Genomic DNA, 23822 nt, shown 5'->3' on the forward strand with positions numbered 1-23822 from the left:
GTTTATCGCTTTTCCCGCTTAATCCGCGACAAGAACCCGTATGAACCCTTTAATTAAATCTTCCAAGAGAGCCCCTTGCTACTTCGTTATGCTCTGGTCATTGTCCTCGTTATCTTCCTATTACTCACGTCGACGTCGCTCGGGCGAGATGTTGATAAGTCGCAGGAGAAACAGAGACAGAGAGTTAGAGAGAGAGCGAAATGTCGAAAATGTTGAAAAGTCGCGGTAATTCGCGAAGATTTGGAGACTCCCTCGTCGGACGTGCTCCCGGATATCGGTTCACGGTATCTCGCGACGCGGGAAGAAATTTACGGCGCGTATCGCGGCGAATGCAAATGTTCCTCGTCTCACGGTTCCCAGAGGCGTCGTTTGTATCTTCGCCGAACGGCATTCCAAACTGCAAAGAGCGACGCTTACGATTGGCCGGCGTTTCCCGCCAAGACGTTCCGGTATGGGAACCAGTTTCGGCTCCGTCGCGCCGAGGGACTTCTCCTCGGTTAATCGCCATCGATGCACCAATACATCCGTCCTCCCCGTTTCTTTTCTTTTTCCCACCGTCCGTCTTGCTCCTCTCAAGTCCACCCTCTCTCGACTCTTGTCGAATTTCATTTTACAGACTTTGCGGTTTTTTTTCCATCATTTTCCATTTTTCAAAAATGGCTGCAAAATGAAGAAGCTGTTCGAACGGACATTTTATTTTTCTTATCAACAGAAATATTGGTAAAAAAAAAGTGAAACGTCCATTCGTAAAGCTTTCTTTTCTTTTTCTTAGAAAAATGCAGTATTTATAAAAAGTTAATGGAAAAAAGCTGTAGTAGGAAAATAAGAAAATAAATAAGAAGGGAAAGAGCATAGAAGTAGAGTACTTTGTATAAATAATTTAGTAAACTTAAGTGATCTCAATTGCTTATTTTTCAAATCGAAACATTCTTTAATTTTCATAAACTGTATATGTATAAAAAAAAACTGTAATTCGCTATAGTCGCTTGCTATTTTGTGATAAAACTCTATAGAGAGTTACAGAAATGTATATAGCTAATCCATAAAACGGTTCGCCAAAACCGTTGGTCTCTTGACGTTCACATGCAAGAGAGATGCGAGAGAATTCAGGCGCCGCCTTTACGAGGGCCTGTAGCCGCACCCACACGAACGCACGATAACGCGCCTCGAATTCCGGAGGAGATCCAATTTTATTATACTTCCTCGCTATATATGAAAGACCTGTACTAGAATCGCGCCTTCTATCGACACAACAAATACAAAACGCACTTTCAAAGCTATTCGAGAGAGGAGATCCCTGAAAGATGCATTTTTTCGCAGCACGTTCCTGACCGGGGGACGTTAGACTGAATGGCGGTGCGTCGGCGCGTTACACTACAAACACGATCGCCAAAGTTGCCGCGCTTTTTTCCGCCCTTCCCCGATCGCATTCCCACTCCTCTCCTTCTCTATACCTCTTACTTTAATCACCCGTCTTTCTCTCGCGTAGATCGCCCTTTTCTCGATCTAGTGACCGATCCCGTAGGGGGGGAGGGGGCCGAACACCGTGTCTCGGCTCTCAGGTAGGTGTGGGAAGATGGGTGGCTACTTTCTGTGGTACCTGTGCCTCATAGTTAGTTTCGTACGCCTGGTGTATAGGGCCCGCTCGCCTGTCTAACTCAGATCTACCGCAGGACCCTATCGAGTGAGAGCCGTAGAAAGAGAGAGGGACTTTGCCTGTGGCAATCCCTTTTACTAAACCGTCCCTTTCCCGCTCACTGTGTGGTACCTGTTATTGTTGGTTTTGCACGGTTATTGGCTCTGTATGTCTGCACGGATTTTTGCAGCATGCACGCCTCCAGATGCTGATTTGTCTCTATTACAGGCAATACCCAATAGAACCGAAAGCTTTAATTTTAAAGAGGGAGAAACCTTAAACCTTCCTCCTGTCTCGAGTTTTTCGCACACGCCTATTTGTGACCTTTCCTTTCTCATTATCTTCTAATACTCTTAATTGAAAAACTGAATATTCTTGTGATTAATTGGCGCATCAAATTCAGAGTCGCATCAAAGCGTTTTCGCAATATTTATTAAATTGTCCTAAGTTATTGTCATATAACAATTATATCATTATACAACAAGTATATCATTTTAAATGAAAAGCTCCGAGCGGTAAAACTTCAAAAAAAATTTTGTGGGGGAAAAATGGGAGGAAACTCCGTGTTCTGGAAAACATTGTGTCGGCCTTCGGGACAGCCTTTTCTTAGTCGGAGCTTCTTGTTACGCTTGAGCAAGCAGGTTGACATCCGCCTATAACATTTAGTGATGACGTTCAAGGAGCAGTTCGTTTCTTTTAGGCTCGAGTAACCGACTTTCTCCACACACGAACGTCTGTGTATCTTTCTTACGTGTATGTGTTTTCTTAGTGAAATAGCAAAATGACTCTAAAGTCATGTTGTTTAATAGTACGTGAAATGTTTTTTTTTTTTTAACCAAGCAATTGAACTAATTTTTTTCCCTTGAAATGTCCCCTCCCTCCCTGCTCTTCGAATTCATTGGTATCGAAAGATGTCCCACAGAATCACACTCTCGAATCATCTTGAAGCGCGATAAAGATGCGCCCGTTCCCGCGCATTCCCGTTTGCAAAATGACACTTCCGTCACCTGGAGAATCTGAAACTCTGGCGCGGCGTCGTCAACGGGATCAACACATTTACGGAGGCTTTTATACGGAAATACCGAACGATTTGCCATCCAAAACTTGAAAAAAGCCCGGAATTGAGTATTCCGATTTTGAATCTCCCCCATCTCTGAGACCGGTCGGTCGCGTTCCTTTCGTCCTTTTGCCATATTGTAGAATGGAATGAGGTTTTTACGACAGAGAGAGAGAGAGAGAGAGAGATTTCCCGAAGTTTCTCGCGATCCCGAGCCTCGTTCTTCTGTTCTTTTTCTTGAACTTCTTAGACCTGCCGCACATACTCGAGCAGGATACTCAACAGAAGATGAACCCCGTGAGATGCCCGGGCCCTTCGGCCCTTCGGCCCGTTCGCCATATACATGCTTATGGTGTGTATATGTGTGTGCGTGTAACCCCCTCGAGGGAGAAACCGGCAAAAGAAATAGAGGAACAAGGGTAGAAGTCGCCGCCGTCGTTACCTGGTTTTTTAAATCTGTAGGAGTTTTAAATGGAGAGTTCGTCCGTCCTTGTCGGGTCTCTCCGTGTCAGCTGTGGGGAATGTCAGCTGATTAGGTTTTGGCGGGAAAACAGCGCGCCAAGAGCCCGCCCAGTCTCAGTCACAGATAAACAGCGCCCGGTCATTCACGGCTCTTTCACGGCGGGAAAAAAATTTTTTCTCGGCGATTAAAAACTGATTTACACGCACACGGCGCTGAAGATACGCCCATCGTTCGCCAAGACGGCGTTCTCTTTCACGGTAGCCAGGCAGTAAATTGTCGGTTGTTGTGATGGCACCAGAATACGGTCCTACGCTATCCGCGCACGGTTTTTCGTCGGTTCGGTAATGATTCGTCTGTTGTGATTTTTGCGCACTTGCAGGTTAATAATCTAACAAGATCGTGGTACACATATTAAAAAAATAATCTAATCTATTATGGATTTTAATTACACAATTACAAAGTCTCTTCAAATTTGCGCCCACATCCTCCGTTTGCAATACAAGCGATCGTGTCGGACAAAGTTTGCAGCAATATCTATAATTATCGTATTTTAAAAAGATATTTTCGAAGTAGGTCGAACAAACACTTGGACGAAACACGGCAAAGTATTGTAACTATTTCCGCTCTGTTCCGTTCAAACGATATTTTCACGCTCAATGATGGACCTGACCATGTTGGGATTTTTGGCGGTTTATCGTGCCGACGAGCCCGTTTGTGCCAAGAGCCCTTCGCCCTACCCAATATCATGTACGTACTCTCTCTTTCTCTATCGTAAGAGTACAGACGAAGGATCTCTGCCCACACATACCGACACGTTCGAGCAACGTTCGTTTCCCATGGTTTTGGTCCCAGCCAGAATTCGCTCGTTATTCACCATATCGAAATCGTAAAGAATGATAATACAATAAATGTATATGTATATGACAAAATTTGCTACGTGAATGTAGCGCACTTACATTCGTAGAACTGACAAAGAGTTGTATCTAAAGTAATGAATATAAAGCGTAATAAGAAAAATATTTTTAACATGCCATTTGAAAACGTATATAGGAATGTATAAATGTACATATATTTTTTTTTAATTTTGTGTTGTTATTATTATTGTTTTAAAAATGCAAACAGAAAGTAGTAAAATTTTTAAATAAAGTAGAATAATGGCTTTAAGTTACGGAATCTTTTGAAGTCCGAAACATAACAAGTTTCTATGACAGAGAGTCATCCTGTAAATTTATCAAACGACATACTATTGTGACACTTTTCCAGGATGAAAGATATCGTCATTTAAAGGTTATGGGATTTTTTTCCTGCAGAGAAAATCCTGCAGAAAACATGCTGAGAACATTTCCCATCCTGGTGCGCACCATTAAGTATATTTATTCTTTCTTAGTATTCTTCGAAAGTTGAAACGAAAACAATTCTTGCAAGCTTATTGTTTATCATTTCTGCTGTAAAGGTTTTTTTTTTCAAACAAATATTTTACCTGTCGTGTATAACACATGAAAAACATTTGCAAAATCAGAACACATATATAAAACATATATTAAAAGATACACTTACGCACACACGCGCATTAAAATGTGATGTATATAAAATTATATATAGACTTCTATCCTAAAATTTTCGATATGAATTGTGTATATCATAAAGTGAGTTTAAAATTACGCTCAATCGAGTTTTTGACGAGCTTGGAGATTTTGATACCAAACTAATACCATATTTAGTATCAGGACATAAATGTACAATATAAATATATATGGTATCAAAATAATTCTTAAAATAATTCCTAAATTAACAAATGCAACTCGTTTATCACTTATTAGCGTAGTTTAATAATAATTCCCTCTTTCAACTCGACATACTAATCATAGCGTAAAAAGAAGTCGCGTAAAACTTGTCGAGGACCAATTCGAGTGAATAGGATAAGGAGAATGGAGAAGAAAAGAGAGACGATTATAACTCTATTGTTTTTTGTTAAGAACGATTAGACAAGAAGAAAGAAATATATGTATCAGCGTTTTTTTTGTCGAATTATTTTTGAAAAAAAAAAAAAAGATGTCTTCGTATCTTTTTCCGATTTTCACGATTTCTCTTCACATTCGAAAATCTGTCAAGTCAGATAGGATTTGTTTCAATGAAAATTAAAAATTGCAATGTTAATTCGGAAATCGATTTACGAGTTTGTCTCAGAATTATGATTTTTCGAAACTCGTCCGTCGAAAACTTGACTCAACTGGTTTTTTTTTCCTCGAGTCACGGCACTTTATTCCGAAGCCATTGCTTATTGTACGAAGGAAAAAAGGTGAGCCATCGGTACGGCGATCACATGGTAGGTAACTGACATTTCAAGTTTCGCCAATGAATCCTTTACCTTCGGACACATTTTGGAGCGGGAACGGCGCCGAATCGGGAGTAACCGAAATTCGCCTTACAAGGGAGAACGCGATCAAAAGGCCGCCGGTTCTTTTCGATGTGTGAGAGCCCAATTGAGAACGGGGCCTTCGGGCGTTCTCAGCTGATGGGCCCCACACAAGGTTGGAGTCCTGCGGGGAGGATCTGCCCGTCGGGGAAAAGGGTGTCGACGTCAGTGCGTCCGGTGGAGGAGCTCTCCCCGGCCTGGCTGATGAGGCAATTTCGATGGCAGGCCGCGGTGCATTCGCTTCTGCACGCCGCATAATTCCTGGTAGCTTCGTGTACGCACGCACGGTGGACATGAACTCGCGTTTACATACTCTGTCATTTCCTCCGTATGCCGCATGGAGAACCTATCGGGAATACATAAATGACGAAATTACAGCGGCTTTTGTCGTTTTTCAATGCGACTGGCGTCTCCGAATTCGTTGGGTGTACAGAAGCTACCGGATACTTGATTAATTAATCCTTTACTCAACCAAATATTTATCTATTATTCTATTTAATCTTTGAAATTCGAAACTCCTGTTCTTAATTTTAATGACATGATCTCTTAATCATTTTTTCAATCGTCTTTCTCTTAAATAAAAGGTTAGAATAGAAGAATTGATTATATGAAACTCTATTAACAAAACGTACAATTTGTACATTTCGTTGGATTTAGAGATTCTTGTTAACAAAAAAATGTGTTTTAAATTCATCTCAAAAAGAATCTCTGTTGTTAAAATTAACGTTTAGCTTTTGGAGTTTAACGTCCGTCTTGAAACGGAAAATGTGGAAAAGACTATACAGTTACCAAAAGAGAAGAAAAACAGATTACCAGATGGCTTCTCCGAATCTCAAGAATCCTACATTTTTAGTTTTATATTTCTGAAAAGGTTTCATATAAATGGTATGTCAACACGACTTCAGTCGACTTACACGTGGTGATTTAAAAATGAATTTTTACGGGAAAACAGTGCGCATTTCTATTCTTCATATTAACGAAACGAACAAACGAATGAACGTTTTCCAATTTGCTGGAGCAAAGGAGAACGCGCAGTTCTGCGGTTCCATTAAAAAGCCGCACTTATAAAAAGGAAATAAAGAAGAAGGAGAAAGGACTCTCGCGTCGGCGGATGTTCTGAATGCATTGAATACGCAATCGCGCAAATCGTAGACACGTTCCCGATTTCGCCGACCGAAAAGTGGGACCCACCATGCGTGCTTCTACGTCGGACGTATTCCGATTTTGCCTTTGTGAATTGAGAGTGCGAACACGAGAGAGCAACAGCCGCCCCCAGTACGCGCGCTTCCGGTAAATCAGGTACTCTCATGTTCGTACGACCGGCTCTCGGTTTCCGTTCGGCAGGTTGAAGGAAATACCCGCACACGTACACATTCTTTTTACGAAGACAAGACCGATGAATATTCTTACGCAATCTCTAAACACGAGCGTGAACTCTGAAGATGCCGATTCCGGTCTCTCAGATAAGTGAGCGTGAAAAAAAGAGTGGCATCCGAATTAATCGCGGGAGATGTAACGATTAGGAATTTGATCCTATTATTATGTTAATTTTTGAAGATCAGAGAAGAAGAAAACATAAACGCGTAATTAAAACAATCAAAGTTAGTTTTATTAGTTTAATACGTTGATTAAATAATTTATAAAACTTAAAACACATTTAATGTGGAATTATTTAAAAACTCATTTTATTACATTACTTTCTTTGTTACTCAGCTTTCGATTCAGTACCTGCACATATTTTGCAGAAGAGTGATAATATATTCAATGACAATAATAATTATAATTATAAAATTATCGTAGAATTTTTTACTAGGTATGTGTCTAAACACAAAATACTATATTATATTGTTACAATGTTTACGAGCTGAGACCGATAAGTCTTCATTGAGAACCAGTGATGATATAATTCGTTGAACCCGTATAACCAATGTCTCCTATGTCAACAGTATTATTCATTAAAAGTGCCTACATCCACTTGAGATTTTTATTTCTGAGAACGACTCTCCTTCTAGCGAACTCTCTTCAGCGAAGAGAAAATTAGAAGTCACTCTCGATCTTTATCTACGATTTTTACTATGAAGAGCTTTAAAAGAGGGTAATTCAAGTTGAGCCATAATCCAGAAAGCATCGACAATATTTTACGTTAGTGCAATATATCTTTCACAAAACCCCAGAAATATTCGTTACTGAAGTCAAGGCTTTATATCTCCTAAATTATTAATGTCTCGCAAGATTAATGTCAAAATTTATATCGCGGTTCGCAGGCAACTTGAATGTTAGATTATCGGGACGTTATCGCGCGAAATGTTTATCAATATCGATCCCCGGATGTATATATATATGTATATATATGTCGCCGAGTATAACATTTATCGCTTCTCACGAATAGACAGGTAATGTACTGGTCAAGTGAATTGCGGGGCCAAAGCCAAGACGGGAGTCAAATTTTGTCTCCAGAATATTACAATGGATGATGCCGGCGTTTCTCGTGTACGACGTTTCTCGTCGTGGTGTTCGCCTTCCAATGACGGTTAAAAATTACATAACACCGCTCCTCTCGCTTTATCCAGCGTTTCTCCGTTCTCCTCTCTTTCGCCGCTGCGGTATGCCGTCAGAGTAAAAGAGCGAGATTCTCTTTTCCGTCTCCTTCTCTCTGTTCCTCTCTCGACTCGACCACTAACGTGGCCGAGCCCTTGGTTGCCCAGCAACAGCGGTATAAGCTCTCGACCATGCGGATAGTTTTTGTGCTGCGCGGGAAACGCGCGCGAAGACGAAGCGGCGGTCCATCCTCGTGCAGCATACCTTGCTCCGGGCTACCGCTCGGCGCCACCCGCGTGGCGAGAAGCGGTCGTTAAATAATCACTAAGCGCTAAATCCTAAATCTGGTCCAGCGCGAAGAACGGAGTTCCTCTTCTTCCTCACCGCGCCGGCTCGCGATATATCGAGGCTCGCTCTTTCATATACGCCTGTTATGCGATCACCTTACGTAGACGTACGTTACGGCTCGGATTACCTGTCCGCGCCGGCCCGCCGCGCCACGTCCGCCTGCGCGATCTGCTATGCATAGAGTGTCGCTCGGGAAGTTTCCCTCGACGTAAGAGACGCTGTTGATGCTATGCAAATAAACGCGGATAAGGAGCAAAGTAGGATATCATACAATGGGACAATTCCGAGAAGCGATCGATCAGAAGGGAGATGGGATCGGAGGATAAAATGCATAAGTGATCCTGTGCCTATTGAAGGGCGCCAGAACGAAAATCCTGACGTTGACTGATTAGAAACAAATGTAAAATTCATGAACGAATAATTGTACCTATTGTTGACTGGATTATTATATTTACATTCTGTGCTGACACTTTTTTTTATGACGACGGATACAATTGCAGTTCGGCACTTTTGTAAGCCGGCACGCTTTTCTTATGATCATGCGAATATAATAATTCACGCGTCGGAGAACACTATTGAAGATCGTGAGTGACCGGGCTGGTGAAATACCGAGTATTGTAGATTATCGCGGGCGTAAGATTTACACAAAACTGTTTTGACACTCCCGTTGTCGCGCCCGAGCGTTTTTTTTTTAAATCCTTCCTCGACGTGTAATCCTTGGAACGCGTCGATTATTCGTCGAGAGAGATATTCGATAGTCCAGAGAGCCATACAGTAATCGGGGTGACTCGATCCTCCACGGGCGGGGCTATCGGAGCGTGAACTTCCGCAGGTTTTTCCAAACGATTACACCTGTAGCTGCGAGGAAGCCCACGACAACGCAGCAAACGCACACCCCTATCGCGCTCGTTCCACGCACATGCTGACGCGTACCGAGTCTCCTCCACTTCCTCCACTTGCTACCTCAACCGCGATTCCTTCTTCCGTGCACGCGCGCACCTTCCATATACCTTTTGCGCGTTTCCTGTACTTTTCATCATGGCCATCGGCGAGCGACCAGCAGTGAACGGTGTGCTTCAAATATTTATAGACGTTTCTCCAGCATCTTAAATGCTGATTGACGAGCAATTGACTGCAGTTCTTCAATTATGATCGTATTTTTGCGTAAATAGATCCTTTCGCAAAAGCTACTACGTTTATACTTATTATTTGTTAAGCAATTTTTTTTTCGTAAAAAGGTAAGATTATAGTCCAAGAAATTGAAGAAATATACAAAATTATTTTTTTAGGACACATTGAAAGTGGGTGGACGATTGCAAAATCCAGATAACAATTGAACCCTTGTCCGCTCTTCGTACTTTTGTAGTATTTGTTTAGATAGATTTCTTCATTTTTCTTTCATTCTATTCCGACCTTTAAAAAGGAGACGTCTCTCGACGGTAAGGGTTCTGAGTTCATGGTAAGCAAAGACGTCCGTCCGTTCGTCCGTCCGTTCCGTTGCAAACGCGGTAGCGGTAAATTAACCGTCTTTGCTTTCCATCTCTACCCAGCAACCGTTCCTCTCTTCTCTCTCTCTCTTTCTCTTCACCGTCTCTCGAATCTTTTGCTCTCATACTTTTCTTATTTTTATTCTCCTTCCTCCTTCATCTTCCCGCGTCTTCTTTTCTTCTTCTTTTCCTTCTTCCTTTTCTTCCTCTTCCTTCTTCATATCATACCTCCTGATCCTCCCCCTCGAGCCGGAGGATGTAAGGAGAGGAATGCAATTCAGGAGAGACGCAACACCGCCATTTCGCTGATGGTGGAGCAACGGCCTTTTCGATTGATGTCAGCCTCACGTTCGTGCGTGGCATGTTGAACTCGACTCTATACATTACGTGTCTCCGATCTTACCCTTGGGCAGCACGGGAGAAGAAATTATTTGGGATCGCGGTTAAGACAGATCGCGCTTGTCTAATTCGTACGTTTCGCGTTTTCTTCTTTCCGCTCCGCCCTATCCTGCGGGACGTGAGTCTTTATTAAATTCCCCGCGCGCTAATCTCGAAGTGACTCTTCAGCATTACTATACTTATAATAACAGTCTTTTGATATATGATTATATGAACGTTTACCATTTTCGCTGCTCGTAGTGTGGCCGAATCTTTTCATTTTAATAATCTTCGAGCTTGTAACGTTCGAAGACTCCGAAATAGAGTTTAATATTGTTATCGCCGATCGTATCCGGATACGTTCGCATAACAACGACGGAAATGTACCCAGTACTGAGTTCCAAGAAAGTTGAATTATCGCAGAGCAACATCAACGACGTTGGCTTACCGTTGACGATGGTTTCTTTTTTTTTTTTCGAGTCCGTTTCATGCCAACGGAGCCGGCACCGTGGGTGGAACCCTTTGCTGCTGGAAGTTTTTGGACTTATTATATCCAGAGCGGCTTCGACAGAGAGCCTCTCTTTTCGAAGTGCCGAAACGATGACCGTGGTTTAGCCATCCGGTTCGCACCTCTTTTTCTCTCTCTCTCTCTCTCTCTTTTTCTTTTTATCTTTCCGCTTTGTTAACGAAAAGAGTGATAATGTGCAAGAAAAGGAAGAGTTCTGCGAGTTGACGTTCCTTCAAATACATATGCATACAGAGCCGTATTCGGTCACAGCAATTTTAAGTCGGATCTGTAAAATCCGGGATAAATCAAAGACTTTCTGACAGTTGCAACTCGATTGTCTCTCCGCGTATGATTTGTTGTGTGCTCAGATAAAGGAACGGAAGTTACGTTATAAAACTCGAAAGCTGACCGCGATAAAATTTCTCTCATTAATTTTAACGTTTCCCACTTCAGTTTTCTATGTTTCTCAACGTGCGGCTTTGAGCTTTTTGACTATCATTGTATTCCGAAAGTATTACGTGTATAAGCTTTGACGATCGAAGCGCAAATTCGAGTGATCCAACATTGCAATCTATCGACACGCGATGCAACAATTAAGAGATGTGTAACGAAATACTATGATTGTAAGGTAGCAAAAGCAATTTGAACAGCGCACTAAAAATATCTGACGACTCGCCAGATCGTAGGTAAACAACTTGAAACGCAATGGCTTGGCAGTCATAAGACAACGTTTGCCATTCCTTTTGTTAAGGTCCAAGTTACTTTCCAAGGGATCGAGATATAAATTACAGAGAGTATCGGATGAATTATAAAATCGATAAATTACGTAATCAAATGATTCTCTTTATTTCGCATCTGCTCTTTGCAAAAAAAAAGCAAATTCACAAAGTAGCATTATATAAAATCCGTGTAGTTAAGAGAGATGAAAAAAAAAACGAGAATCAGAAACTGAGAAAACGCACGCCTATTTGAGCCTATTTTCCTCGATTTGTTGACGGTTTGTTCGGTTGCTATGCGAGGCGCCGAGGTGTTGGTCCAAGGGCAAGAAGAAGGCGAAGGAGGTGCCGTTGCAAGATTATGCGGAGGGTAAAAGACGAAGGAGGATAAGAGAGTTCGCCATAGAAGCGTCGTCATCAGCAGTGACCGTTGAAACGTTGAGGTAGAGGATAGAAAAAGAGAAAGCGAAGAGAACAGACCTAGCGAACGAAAGGAGGAAAGAAGAGAGAGAGAGAGAGAGAGAGAGAGAGAGAGAGAGAGAGAGAGACGGGACAGAGAGAGGGATCAGACGACTGAAAGCCGCGAACGCGGCGGGGGTCGAAAGAGAAACAAAGAGATGCATGGAATCATTAATGAAGAAGAAAGAATATTTTTAAGACATATCTGTCGGGACATTACGGAAACTGAGCAACAGCGGACAACAAGAAGAGCGGAAAAAAATTTGGACCGTTTAAATTCTCTTTTTAAAAACAGGGTATTTTAATTTTGAACGCACAGAATGTCTAATATTGTAGTTTGCATCATTCGATTGAGAATAATAATCAGAGCGTAAACATTTTAGATTATAAATATTTTATATATCCGTATCTTCTGCCTTGTGGTGCTGCGTATATTGAATAGACATTGTTAAACGCGAAATGCTTTTTCAATGTCAACCGAGAGAGGACCGAAGGAGCGAAGGTAGAAGGTGTGGCGCTGCGCATCCTTAACGACGCAAACAGGACTAACATGAAGAGAAGAAAAAAAAATAAAGCCGGAAACCGACCGACGGGAATTCGTGATTCGTTCGATTCTAGGTACAGGCGATCGTAACATTCAGAATTTTTCGCGAAAGAAATCAAATTTAATCCCTCTCGCAGATCTCACGGCGCGACGTATAACGGACGTCGGTCCGGTCGCCCCGATCGCCTCAGGCTCTCAGTATCTGAACGGCGAGAACGGTCATAGAAGCGACAGAGAGGTGTTTTTTTTCTGCTCTGATAACGAATTCGAAAAGGAATCGGACGTTGATCCGGATCATCAGCAGAATTATCTGCCGCGGAAACGTTATCGCCGGCGTGTATAAGAACACGCGGAATTCCACGCGGATCGTTTCGCGTCTCGCCACTCTGTGTTTACAAACAAGCGGTCTCTGCCCTTCTCTATCTGTGGCTTCCACTTCTCTTCGCATTCCCTTTTGGTCCGCCTTTCCGCCGCTTCTTCCCCACTCTTTCCCTCTTTTTCTCTCTCTCTCTCTCTCTCTCTCTCTCTCTCTCTCTCTCCCGTTTCCTGACGCCCTCGCTTGCCCGTCGAGCGAAAAAGAAAAAAAAAGACCCGCAGGTCTCTCATGTCTCCCCACTATCGCTCACTACCATCGCGACCGTTGAGATTTAAATCCCCCGGCGGTGGTGGTGGTAGAGACGACGTGAACTTTACATGGCATGGGAACACGAGCTCAACGGCGATACTCAACCGCGAAATGAGGCTCCGTATCGGCGAAACTCGTTCAAAGATCTCTCGAAGAGAGCTTCGGGCCAAGACTTTAGGCTCCAACTTTTATCTTTCACTCATCTTGTTTACGCAATCAATTTTAAGGTCTCTGTTTTTGCATTAAGTGTAACGTTCACCCGAAGAGTCCCGATTCCATCTATCGTTATTTACTTTCAGCGCGGAAAGATGTAAGATTGATTTAAAAAAAGTTAAAGCGTTATTGGTCCCCCAGAAAATCGAAGAGGGTTTCACTAATGTTTTTAAGTAAAGGTCCACACGCCATTTTTCACGACACCATTGTCAGATGCAAGGTGCAAACGGCAATCGAGAACTATGCAACCTTTATGTGACTTCCTCTCCTTTTCGCCTCGAAATTCCCGCCCCGCTCCTTTTCGTAACGACGTTCCCGCCCTCGCCTCGTTTCTTCGTATCTCACTTTTCCCTATCCTCTCGATTCATGTCATCGTCATTCATAGTTCAAGTGGTTTTTCGCTGCGTCGAGTCAAGATCGATCTCATCGATGTGTAAAAGTATTGTAAAAAATATTTAATCAAACAAATGTAAAATTATTTTAGGGTAGTTTAATATGCTTCACAATTCATTGGAAACCTTAATATATATCTTTTTATAGTCGAATCGGGTTTACTTTTTTATTATACATAAATTTATTATTATACGTATTTGTCTAATAATAAGATCGATACAAAAAAATTGAAAAATTGGTAAATTTTTATTCTGTAATTTAACTTTAATGTAACTTTAAAAGGACAAGTTCCTTAAAACTTTTCCGAGGAAAACATTTCATTATATAATTTATTAAAAGATATTCCATTATATAATTTGTCAGTTAGGGAAAGTTGTGTCTCTTTGCAAAAAGTAAGAAAAAAAAATAAAATCAATTAATCGATAGAAATGTAAAAAAAAATTTAAATATTTTATTTTTCAAATTTTACATGACAAGAACGTTCAATTTTGAATTAATGTCTAATAAATTTAATAAAAAAAGAATATATTATTTAAAAAATATTTCTCAAGCAAAAGTATGTTGAATGAAGCTACGCGCAACTTACAAGAATTTTATGCACACGCGAACATATCGGTGCGCGGTTATCGTTATCGCGCGTCGATTTGTTGTGTAAACTCGGGGGCTCGATCGATCGGCTGGCGAACGTTCATTCTCGCGGTACTTACGCACCCTACTCTATCATGTACCCACGTACGCCCCCATGAACTTTGTTTTTTCCCCCCCTGGTATAAGAGCCCCAGGGTATTCTTTGGCGCTCGCTAGCGTGACAGAACATACGGGTGCAGCTGTTGCAGGACCGAGTTTCGCAGTTAATCAATAACGGGGTACGATCGCCAGCGAATAGTAATGATTCACCAAAGTTCACCGACTTATCAGCGATGTAATGAACATCTGGCTGTTCCCGTAGTTTCCGTTTCGTTCGCGCTAGATCAATACGCACAGCAAATGCGGACCAGTTTGATAGCGGTTACTTTCGTATAAAATTGCACTCGATCTCGAAAATCCGCAGAATTTTACCCCCCCTCCCCCCCAAATGAAAAATAACAGTATTTTTAATACTTGAGAAAAAATTTGGTGAGCATTGACTGTTATTTATTACCCTCCCTCATGTATTTATTTCTACGTGTGCCAAATCTTATCTCGATTATCCGAAATTATAGTTCCGAAACGAGTTTTATAACGGTCATTGAACTGTCGTTTTATTCAGAGGAGAAGTTTAACCAGTTTCGGCTGATTAATATTTCTGACTTTTATTATCACTCTAGTCATTTTGAATTATGTCGGAAGCGAAAAATCGTATCGATTGGAATAAAAGCCGATTGTTCACGTTACTATTTGGCGAATTTATAAATATTTTCGGTTAATATTTAAATTAATATTTTAATCGGTTGGTCCAATGGAAGAACTCCAAGCGCCGATTGCTATGGTTTGGCTAGTGGCTGTGGTCAATTCGCAACATGGTCAAACGGGACGCTTTCTACCGATTGATAAAATACATCGGAACAAAAGGCTTGACAGTAGAAAATAGGACTGGGGACTATTTACAAAGTACTTGATATTTGACTGTATGGTTGTTTTCTTTTCTTGACCATTACGCAATCTGGCGTTAAGACGTTAATTTTTGTTCTATTGTAAGTTGTACCTATTTGAAGACGTAGATTTATGGAGAAGGGAACAATGACATAATTTAAAAATATTTTTAGAATGTTATTAGCAAAAGGAAGGCCAATAAAGTACGATCAAGAAAGCAGAACTTGGTGTTAGCTGTTTTGACCTAAGTTCTTAGGTAGAAGCTGGACTCGGAAATATCCAACCTACCTGATTGTATATAAAGATCAGGCGCATGGTCTATTAAAGTTGAAGAAGAATTTAAGTTGCAAAGGGCAGACTCCATGTATTGAGAATAGCATATACAATGGCCAGGAATTCCTTGAATGCGACGAATCATAAATACACCTGACCGTGTACGTGTTCCGATCCATCAGAGCTTACTGTTAATCATATTAGAATAGTACAAAAAATTTGTCTTATATTACAATTCTAAGAGTTAATATTAAAAATAAAAGTCTAAAATTATATTAATTAACATAATTTGAATTTTATAATTTATTAAACGCTCTTTTTCTCTGCGCGTTCAACCGCATTGTCAACGGATTTCATCCCGATTTAAAGCGACGCCAATAAATGTCCGCGCTGCAAAATTACGAAATGAGACCGCCTTGCACCCATTCCGTGGCCGGGGGGCAGAAAATCAAGCACTCTTTTGTGTACGCATGTACAGACGGCCACGTATACACATAATGCTTATAATTCACAAACCGTCGCGTTATACCTGCCATCCTTTCGCTCCGAGTAACAATATTTTACCTATCGCGCGCGCGTGATGTGGTTCGCTCGGATGACATATAGTTGCATTCGCGCGCGTGTGCTTCTTATGCGTGTGCGTATATATACCGTCGGATATGCGTGCGGCGAACAATAGGCAATCAGAAGCGTTTTCAGAGTCAGGGGGTTACGATGCGGCGCGTTTCGCTCTACGTGCTCCACGACGAAAGAATTTTCTGTCTCTCCTCTCGTATTTGCGGCACTGCCACCCTTAATCCCACCGTCGGGCGCGCGGCCGCAACGGATGCAACACACTCCCGACAATCGAAGACCGGGCGATTAATGTGAAGGGGAAAAGATTGTCACATCGTATAATTTATGTAGGGGAGTATAGTGTAATTTGGTTAACTTAACGAAAAAAAAATTAACAAAAATTAACATGTCTATTCAGCTCTATGTCTCATCAAAAATAAGCTAATACACTGACAATTAAATGACAACTGTCTAGCGCAAACTGCTCAAAAAATTTTGACCAAATTACGCTACTTTACCTTATAAAAAAAAAATCTGTTTTATAAAATGATTATTAAGATGAAGACGATATCAGATATAATAAAATCGCAAATAAAATCACACAGTTATGCACTCGCTTCTTTAATGGTGGAATTGAAAGGGTTGAAAGGGGAAAATCTTAAAAGCAATTTGCTACGCGTTTAGCAACAACTTAATAAAATATTATAAGATGGCAATAGGTGGTTATAGACGTTTAGAATATGAATCATTTCCTCTTCTCGCTATATAAAACCTATTTCGAGAAATTAATACGCTTGAAATATGCGGTATGCAAATTTCGAATATTTCGCGCGAATGAATAATTAAATTCATTAATTCATAAATATTCTTTTCCCGCTACTTTAACCCGTTTCTTGACCGTTGATATTTTTTTTATTAGACAACTATATATACCGCAGACAGGCTCATTATATCGTCGTTACGGTTGAGATGAGAGGTGAGAGGAAAAATACTTTTCCTTTTGGATCGATGCGGCGACGTGACGTGACGATTAGCTTCGATTGATTATTGCATCTGCTAGAAAAAATGTCCTCGATACCTCACAGGGTTCATATAACTAATGATCTCTTTTTTTTCTGTCTCTTTCTCTCTCTCTCTTTTCCCCGTCTCATCTCCGCCGTATCCGTTCCGCCGTTTGCGCCGCTCTCTCGTGACATCCCCCGTTGAGGGGTTGAGATTTTCTCCTCGAATATCTTCCCCGTTCGCCGTTCTCTCTTTTTTTCTTTCTCTCCTTCTGGCTCTCGCTTTGACGTACGTATATAGTATATACGGTATCGCGAATTCCGCTTACTTATGCGTTACATCTGCGATCAGCGGCGGCTGTGCACTGTCAGAAGAATAGTGTAATCGGCCGGGGTGCCGTCCTCTATAAGGGTGAGACACACACGGAGGAACAGATGATGATCCCGTTTAGGAAGCTGCGGAGACGTCCCCGTACGTCTGTAAACTTACGGTTACCGGGTCATCGTCATCAGTGGTTCTTCAGTATGTTGCCTCGCCGATCATTTTGCGAATGAAATCAAATTTCCGCGCGGCGAGCGAACCGTTAACTCGTATATAGCGCTCAAAGATAACATCGTGTAGAGGAAACGTCGTCGAAATTCGATTCTGCAGCGTGAATCGCGCTTGCATATAGAGTCTTCGCAATGAAGCGTGCGTTAATGTGATTAAACTTTGACGTAATAAAATATAATTTTGATATATTAAAAATACATTAACTTTAATATAATGTAATTTTATTTTTTTGTTGCATGCATATGCAGCAATCGGTCCTCCTTATCTTACGTTTCGCGGATTCCGCTTCCGGGCCCAGAGTTGTATCGCGCAATTTTCGTTTGAGAACCCCGTGACAGGTATTACGTAAGTGGCTTCCCGCCGTCGGACCGGCGGTACTTCGCCACCCCGCCATCGATCGGAAACGACGTCGCGCGTCGTTGTGCGTTTGGTACATGTGCGCTGGGGTACATGGTGGTTTGGTGCCCATGCTTTCGTCGCTTAACGCGCGGCGGCGACCGGTGCGTGTAGACCGCCTATACCTGTCGGCGACGGTACCGGTACACGCATACGCCACACACGTGCAATTCCCTCACGTATATGTACGCGCGGGAACGTGCACTTAGCTGCGTCCGTCTCGCATGCGTAGAGGGAGAAGGGAGATACGGCGCTAAAGAGAGAAAGAGAGAGAGAGACCGCATGTCTCGTGCGGTACTGGCGGTACACCGTCGACACCCTTGGCACGCGCCAACCCTCACAATGGATACGGCCATCTGCACTCTTTCTCACAGAAAAATCAAAGTCGATAGCCAGCATTGCCGCCGTCGTCGCCGCCTCGCCTCGCCTCGCCTCGTGACCAGTATTTGTCGATATTGGCCGGTACTTTGCCACCCCACCACGATCACCATCCCGCATGTATTCGCACGCACACGTCCGTGTGAACACATAAATGTCTCTGTATGAAATAGGAGACACATCTCCGGCCGCATTCCTCCCCGACAAACGAGTTACAGGGGGGTCAATAGACTGGAACGATTTTCGATTATTGATGGGTAACACAGCTGGGTCATTGATAAGAACGCGTTGACAGCATTGCGGAAGAATTGCAGCTGCATATTTACAGCGCTAAATGAAATTTCTTATACTATATCGAGATGAATTTCTCGTTAATTTGGAATATGTGAAGCGCGTAAAATGAAATTTATTCTTATATATATCTTTACTGTACCTTTGAAAAGATTCTTTAAAAAAGAGAATATAATTAGATAATTAGATAATTTAGATTATAAATATGAAATGAAGATTATATAAAGTTAAAGAGGTGAATGATTCGGACAATTTCGCCTGGCTACAAGACACACGAAACAAAATCCGAATGGGAAAGATTTTGTATCGCGCGATGTCGATATTGAGGCGCGAGGAAACGATCGCTAAAAAGCTGTTGCTCCATGTGCGCCGTGCAATAAATTGCGCGAGGGGTAGGTTACTCGCGACGGGGGTAACGACTGGGAGGGAGCGAAATGTCGAAGGTACGATCTGGCAGCTGTCCGCAAGGGGGTCTGCGACCCCCGATTCGCTGGTTTCACGGCGGATAGCAGCTGAGCTACCCCCATGCGGCCCGACGCCACCGGCATGTACCGTCGCATGTACCGTTCCCTTGCTTTTTGGCGAATCTTACAGTGCATGGCGCTCGACGTTACCGGACGCGTATGTCCATCCAGAGAATTGCAATGGGGGGTATATATCTCAGCTTCTTCCTCGTGCCACCGTATAGGAGTAGGAGTAACACTTCCCTCTCGTTCTTTCCCCCGCTGGAACAATTGTACGTGCGAAGAAACCCCACCCCTCGTGCGTGGTACCTCAAAGGAATTCACGTAGGGGTGCGATAAAGTCAAGCGACAGCTGATTCAGTCCCAAGGATATAAGTCAATAAGTACGTTGGATACTTCGAGATGCTGTATCGATGGGAGAGTAAACGAGGGAGATTATTAACGAGAAGCGATTGGCATCTTTCGCGCGTATCTCTTTTGGAATTTACACACACACACACATACACACACGCCCGCGCACATGAGAGTCGCGTCTTTATAGATTTATATTTATTACTTCCGAATACTTGTATTATTTCACGGATTTAGAGAGTTTTAGCTTCAGACACGTGGACAAGTAAATTTAACTTCCGGCCAGAGGGCGTAGTTATTTTAGGGACTGAAGAAGAGAGAAGGGGAATTTGAACCTTCAATGATTTCCAATTTTCTACTTTTGTGTGTAAAGAAAATAACAAAATAATTTTTGCATTTTTACAAATGTCGCTCGAGACGTGAAAAATCAGTATGCTCATATGATATTGGATGTAGTTAGTATTTACGAAAATTAATACATTCCCTGCTGATTTTTACTTGTAAAATCGTATTTTCAGCACTTGATAGCTTCGATGCAGCGACGGTACAGTTTTTAACTTTATACAACTTACTTTCTCGAGATTCTTAAAAGAACGATTGAAATCGCTGATATGTGGGAATCTTCACTTATCAGTTAATCTATTTGTCACGTGCGGCAGCTAGACCGCGGAAGGTTTCATGACAAATCCAACGAATGCGAATTAGACGGAATAACTTGGAACGCTCCTCTCTTTTATCATCGATGTCTCGAAAATTTGTGTATCCTAGAACTTTTGAAGAAAGATCGGGGACCTCATTTATGTCGACTGAAAATACATCGACAAAATGATATGCTGAATACGTTCATGCGGAATTTTTGGCAATGCGATACCTGTAAGAACTCTCTCGTATAAAGCGAGGGTGTTGATTTTGTGAAGAAGATCAGGGATATTATAATTCTCACAATAAAGTAAGCCGAGCTTACTGTCATTTTTACTGTAATCCCAATGTCTGCATTTTCCTTCTCTTTCGCGCCAGAAAAAATAGCAGGTCGGGACATTTTTCACAGAATTCCCATGTACAGGGTAATAGAAACTGCATTTGAATGCAAAAGTTTTCGGTCTTCCGGTGGAATTCCAGAAACTTCAGATTCTCTTTATAAACGGCTTTAAAAAAAAAATGCAGATTTAATGGATTCGCCTTTAAGTGTTTACATGCTTTTGCATTAAACTTTTGCGATTTGTTATATGTTCCATTATAATTAATGTAATTGTTGTTTCAATGTACACGAGATATCGGAGTAACCATTCAAACCACTTCTTTCATGTATTTTTGAATTAATAAATTTAATAAAAGTAATTATTAAATTTGTTATTAACAAGTAAAAAAATGATAAAGATTCTTAAAATAGTCAATTTTTTTTCATAAGAAACTTATAAAAAATCACGATATTTGTTTGTAGTTCGCTGTTTATAGTTTCGTACGTATATTGATTATATTGCTTTATATGTACCTATATTACACTTGTATTATTGAGTTAAAAGACATGATTTCGAAAAATCAGTTTTTGCTTTTAATTTGGACACTACGAATGTCGACCGTATGTATGAATTAAAAAATGTACAAAGCCAATAAGCTCGATGTCGAGAGTCGGCGCTCCCTTTCGCACGTTAAAAAAGGAGCTGTGCGAGAGCCACCGTGGAATGAGGGTGAGCTATCAGACGAGTCCACATGTGTTACATGCACGTGTGTGGATGACGTGCACATATGTGCACTTGCACGCGGGAATTTAACAATGTGTATGCGAGCACGGCCCCCCACAGTGTCCGATCGTGTCCGAAAGAAATTATCCGCGGTATCTCCCACCCCACCCGTGGCCCTTTAAGGGCTCCGGTCTGCGATTGGCCGTCACCTGTCCCCTACTCTCGCGCCGTCCCCGAGTTACCCGACTATATAAAACACGGAGCGTGGGGTGGCGGGCACAGTTTGAGCTGTCTCGTGTTCGGGTTGTCTTGCTGCGATCTTTGGTCGGTCGGATGTCGATTACGTTTTGTGAGAAAAAAGCGACAATATAGATAGTCGAATATGGATTTAAAGTTCAATACATTTACGGATTATATTAAGCCATGTGGTTTGCTTTGCCCGAAAAAATTTCGTGTACAGGACGAAAGGTACGCATGGTGCAGGCAAACTAATCTTAAACGATGCAGTGTACTAATCTTAAACAATGCAGTGTGATATCCCGTGAAACGTATTTCGATCGATAATACTTATCTGGATAATACCGGATTGGCACGGTTAATCAAACTCTGACACTAATATTCCATACTTCATGTGATCAAGTTTTCGGAAGTGTTTGATTGGCTTAGGATGCCGATTTTTCGAAGAGATTTCAAGAATTCTTCTTTCCTTGATAGCTAATCAGAATTTGAGAAAAGTTTTTGACGAGTGAAATATCAGTCTAATTGTGCTTGATTAAAAAGGCACAAGTGCAATTTGATTTGAAATTATGAAAATGTGTCATTTATACTGTAATATATAACCTTTTGTATCACACATTGGGAAGTGTTCGTCAGCAGTTAGTGAAATATAAAACGGAATATTGTAATTAATCGATAAATAAACCAATCGAAAATAATTAGTGTTTTATTACCGGTATTATTAATAAATATTCTAGATATTTTAAAATATTTGAAAATATTTTAAGAAAATATAAGCGAGTTGTAAAAAGCAGTATGTAAGAGTAATTAGACACATACATTACTTCGGACATGTGGCTGATGTTTTCCCGCGTCAACCATACATAGTGCGCATGCGCACGAGACGAAAGATAATTTCCTTCCTCTATCTTTCGTCACGTGCGCAAATTTCGTGGTAAAATGTAAGAAAACGATAAATGATTGCGAGATTTTACTAGTCACGCGATTGCAACGATGATTAGGATTCGAATGGCTCGCAATTAATCTCGATAGGAAAAAAAAGAAGTACTACTCACTCAAATTTGTAGAATATATTTGTACTTCCGAAACGCCTTTTGCGGTTACCCACAATTTGCACTCACTATTTGCGAAAAACTTACACGTCAACGGCGCAATTGCATCTCATTTTCATCAAAAATCGGATCAACACTACACGTCTGCGAAATATCACTTTTCTATGTTAACGCTCTAATGATAAGATCGGGATCGGATCCTTTCCTGTCACGTGTTATGGAATTGTTCGAAATTCTGTTATCCCTGGAAAACATAATTGAATCTAGATAATTCCTTAAAAACATAATAAAAATTTAGAGAACAAGATTTAGAATTCATTCCGGATAGTTTCACAATACCGTGGATAAGTCCAGTAAAGAGTTGCTTATCTTCTTTGCGATTTCTTCTCGGTTAAGTGTACCTCCTTAGGTTAGGTCCAACGTTCGATTAGATCGCACGTTAAATTAATTTTATCAATGCGATTTTTTTATTTGACAATTTAATCACTTTAATCGATTCCGTTCGTATGCTTGCAGCTTTTTATTTCCAAAGGACAAGAGTCAACAAGACGTGGACTTGAAAAAAGCGGATTATTACATAAATCCACGTGGATTGCGAGTGTCACCCCATGGAAAAAATGAACAGAATAAAGAGAACAGTGGCGCTGTTAGCAATTTCTATCGCCACACACGTCCAGACTCGAACGATAAACCGGATTATTGCATAAGTCCACGTGGATGGCGAGAGTCGCCTCATGGCAAAAATGATCAGAATAAAGAGAACAGCGTTCCTAGCCATTTATATAGTCACACACCACAAAGAGTAAGAACGTGTGTCTCAAAATTATACGGAGATTCATTCTCCAATAACATAATATCCGTATGCATTTTATCAGACGCCGAAAATTCTCGCAGTACGTTGCCTCGACGATTCTCGTACGAAATGTAGAATGCTCGGCAAAGTGTTTTATAAGATAATTTATTCACATTGGATAACATTTTATAATTAACGGCATTTTAACTTCTTTCGCAATAATTATATTTTTTTAAATTAATAACGGGAGCTTTACATCTCGATTTAACATTGTACCACACTAATAATTTAACAAATCGATTATTTATATCTTTTTTGTTGATGAGTCGTTACGTTACGGTTCAATCTTAGGATTTGTGTTTCTGATTTATCTATTATTAATATAATATTGATACAGTATTATCAAAAGAATTTTAACGAGTCGACAAGGCACACAGGGGATA

The 23822-nt window shown here is 41.2% G+C and overlaps 1 protein-coding gene across 3 annotated transcripts in view; it reads left to right on the top strand.

The window, feature by feature from the left end:
* The window catches only part of LOC105462417 (M-phase inducer phosphatase), a 48232-nt gene that overhangs the window by 20559 nt on the left and 3851 nt on the right, over nt 1–23822 (top strand). For 2 of the 3 annotated variants that reach the window (XM_011708985.1, XM_011708986.1), the window contains exon 4: nt 23103–23388. In XM_011708985.1, coding sequence (XP_011707287.1) covers nt 23103–23388 — 286 coding nt within the window. Of the gene's footprint in view, nt 1–21577; nt 21766–23102; nt 23389–23822 lie in introns of those variants that run through there. The other variant, XM_011708987.1, reaches the window with a different exon arrangement.

Source organism: Wasmannia auropunctata, unplaced genomic scaffold (assembly GCF_000956235.1).
Source record: "Wasmannia auropunctata unplaced genomic scaffold, wasmannia.A_1.0 LD336099.1, whole genome shotgun sequence".
NCBI classification, from domain to species: Eukaryota; Metazoa; Arthropoda; class Insecta; order Hymenoptera; family Formicidae; genus Wasmannia; species Wasmannia auropunctata.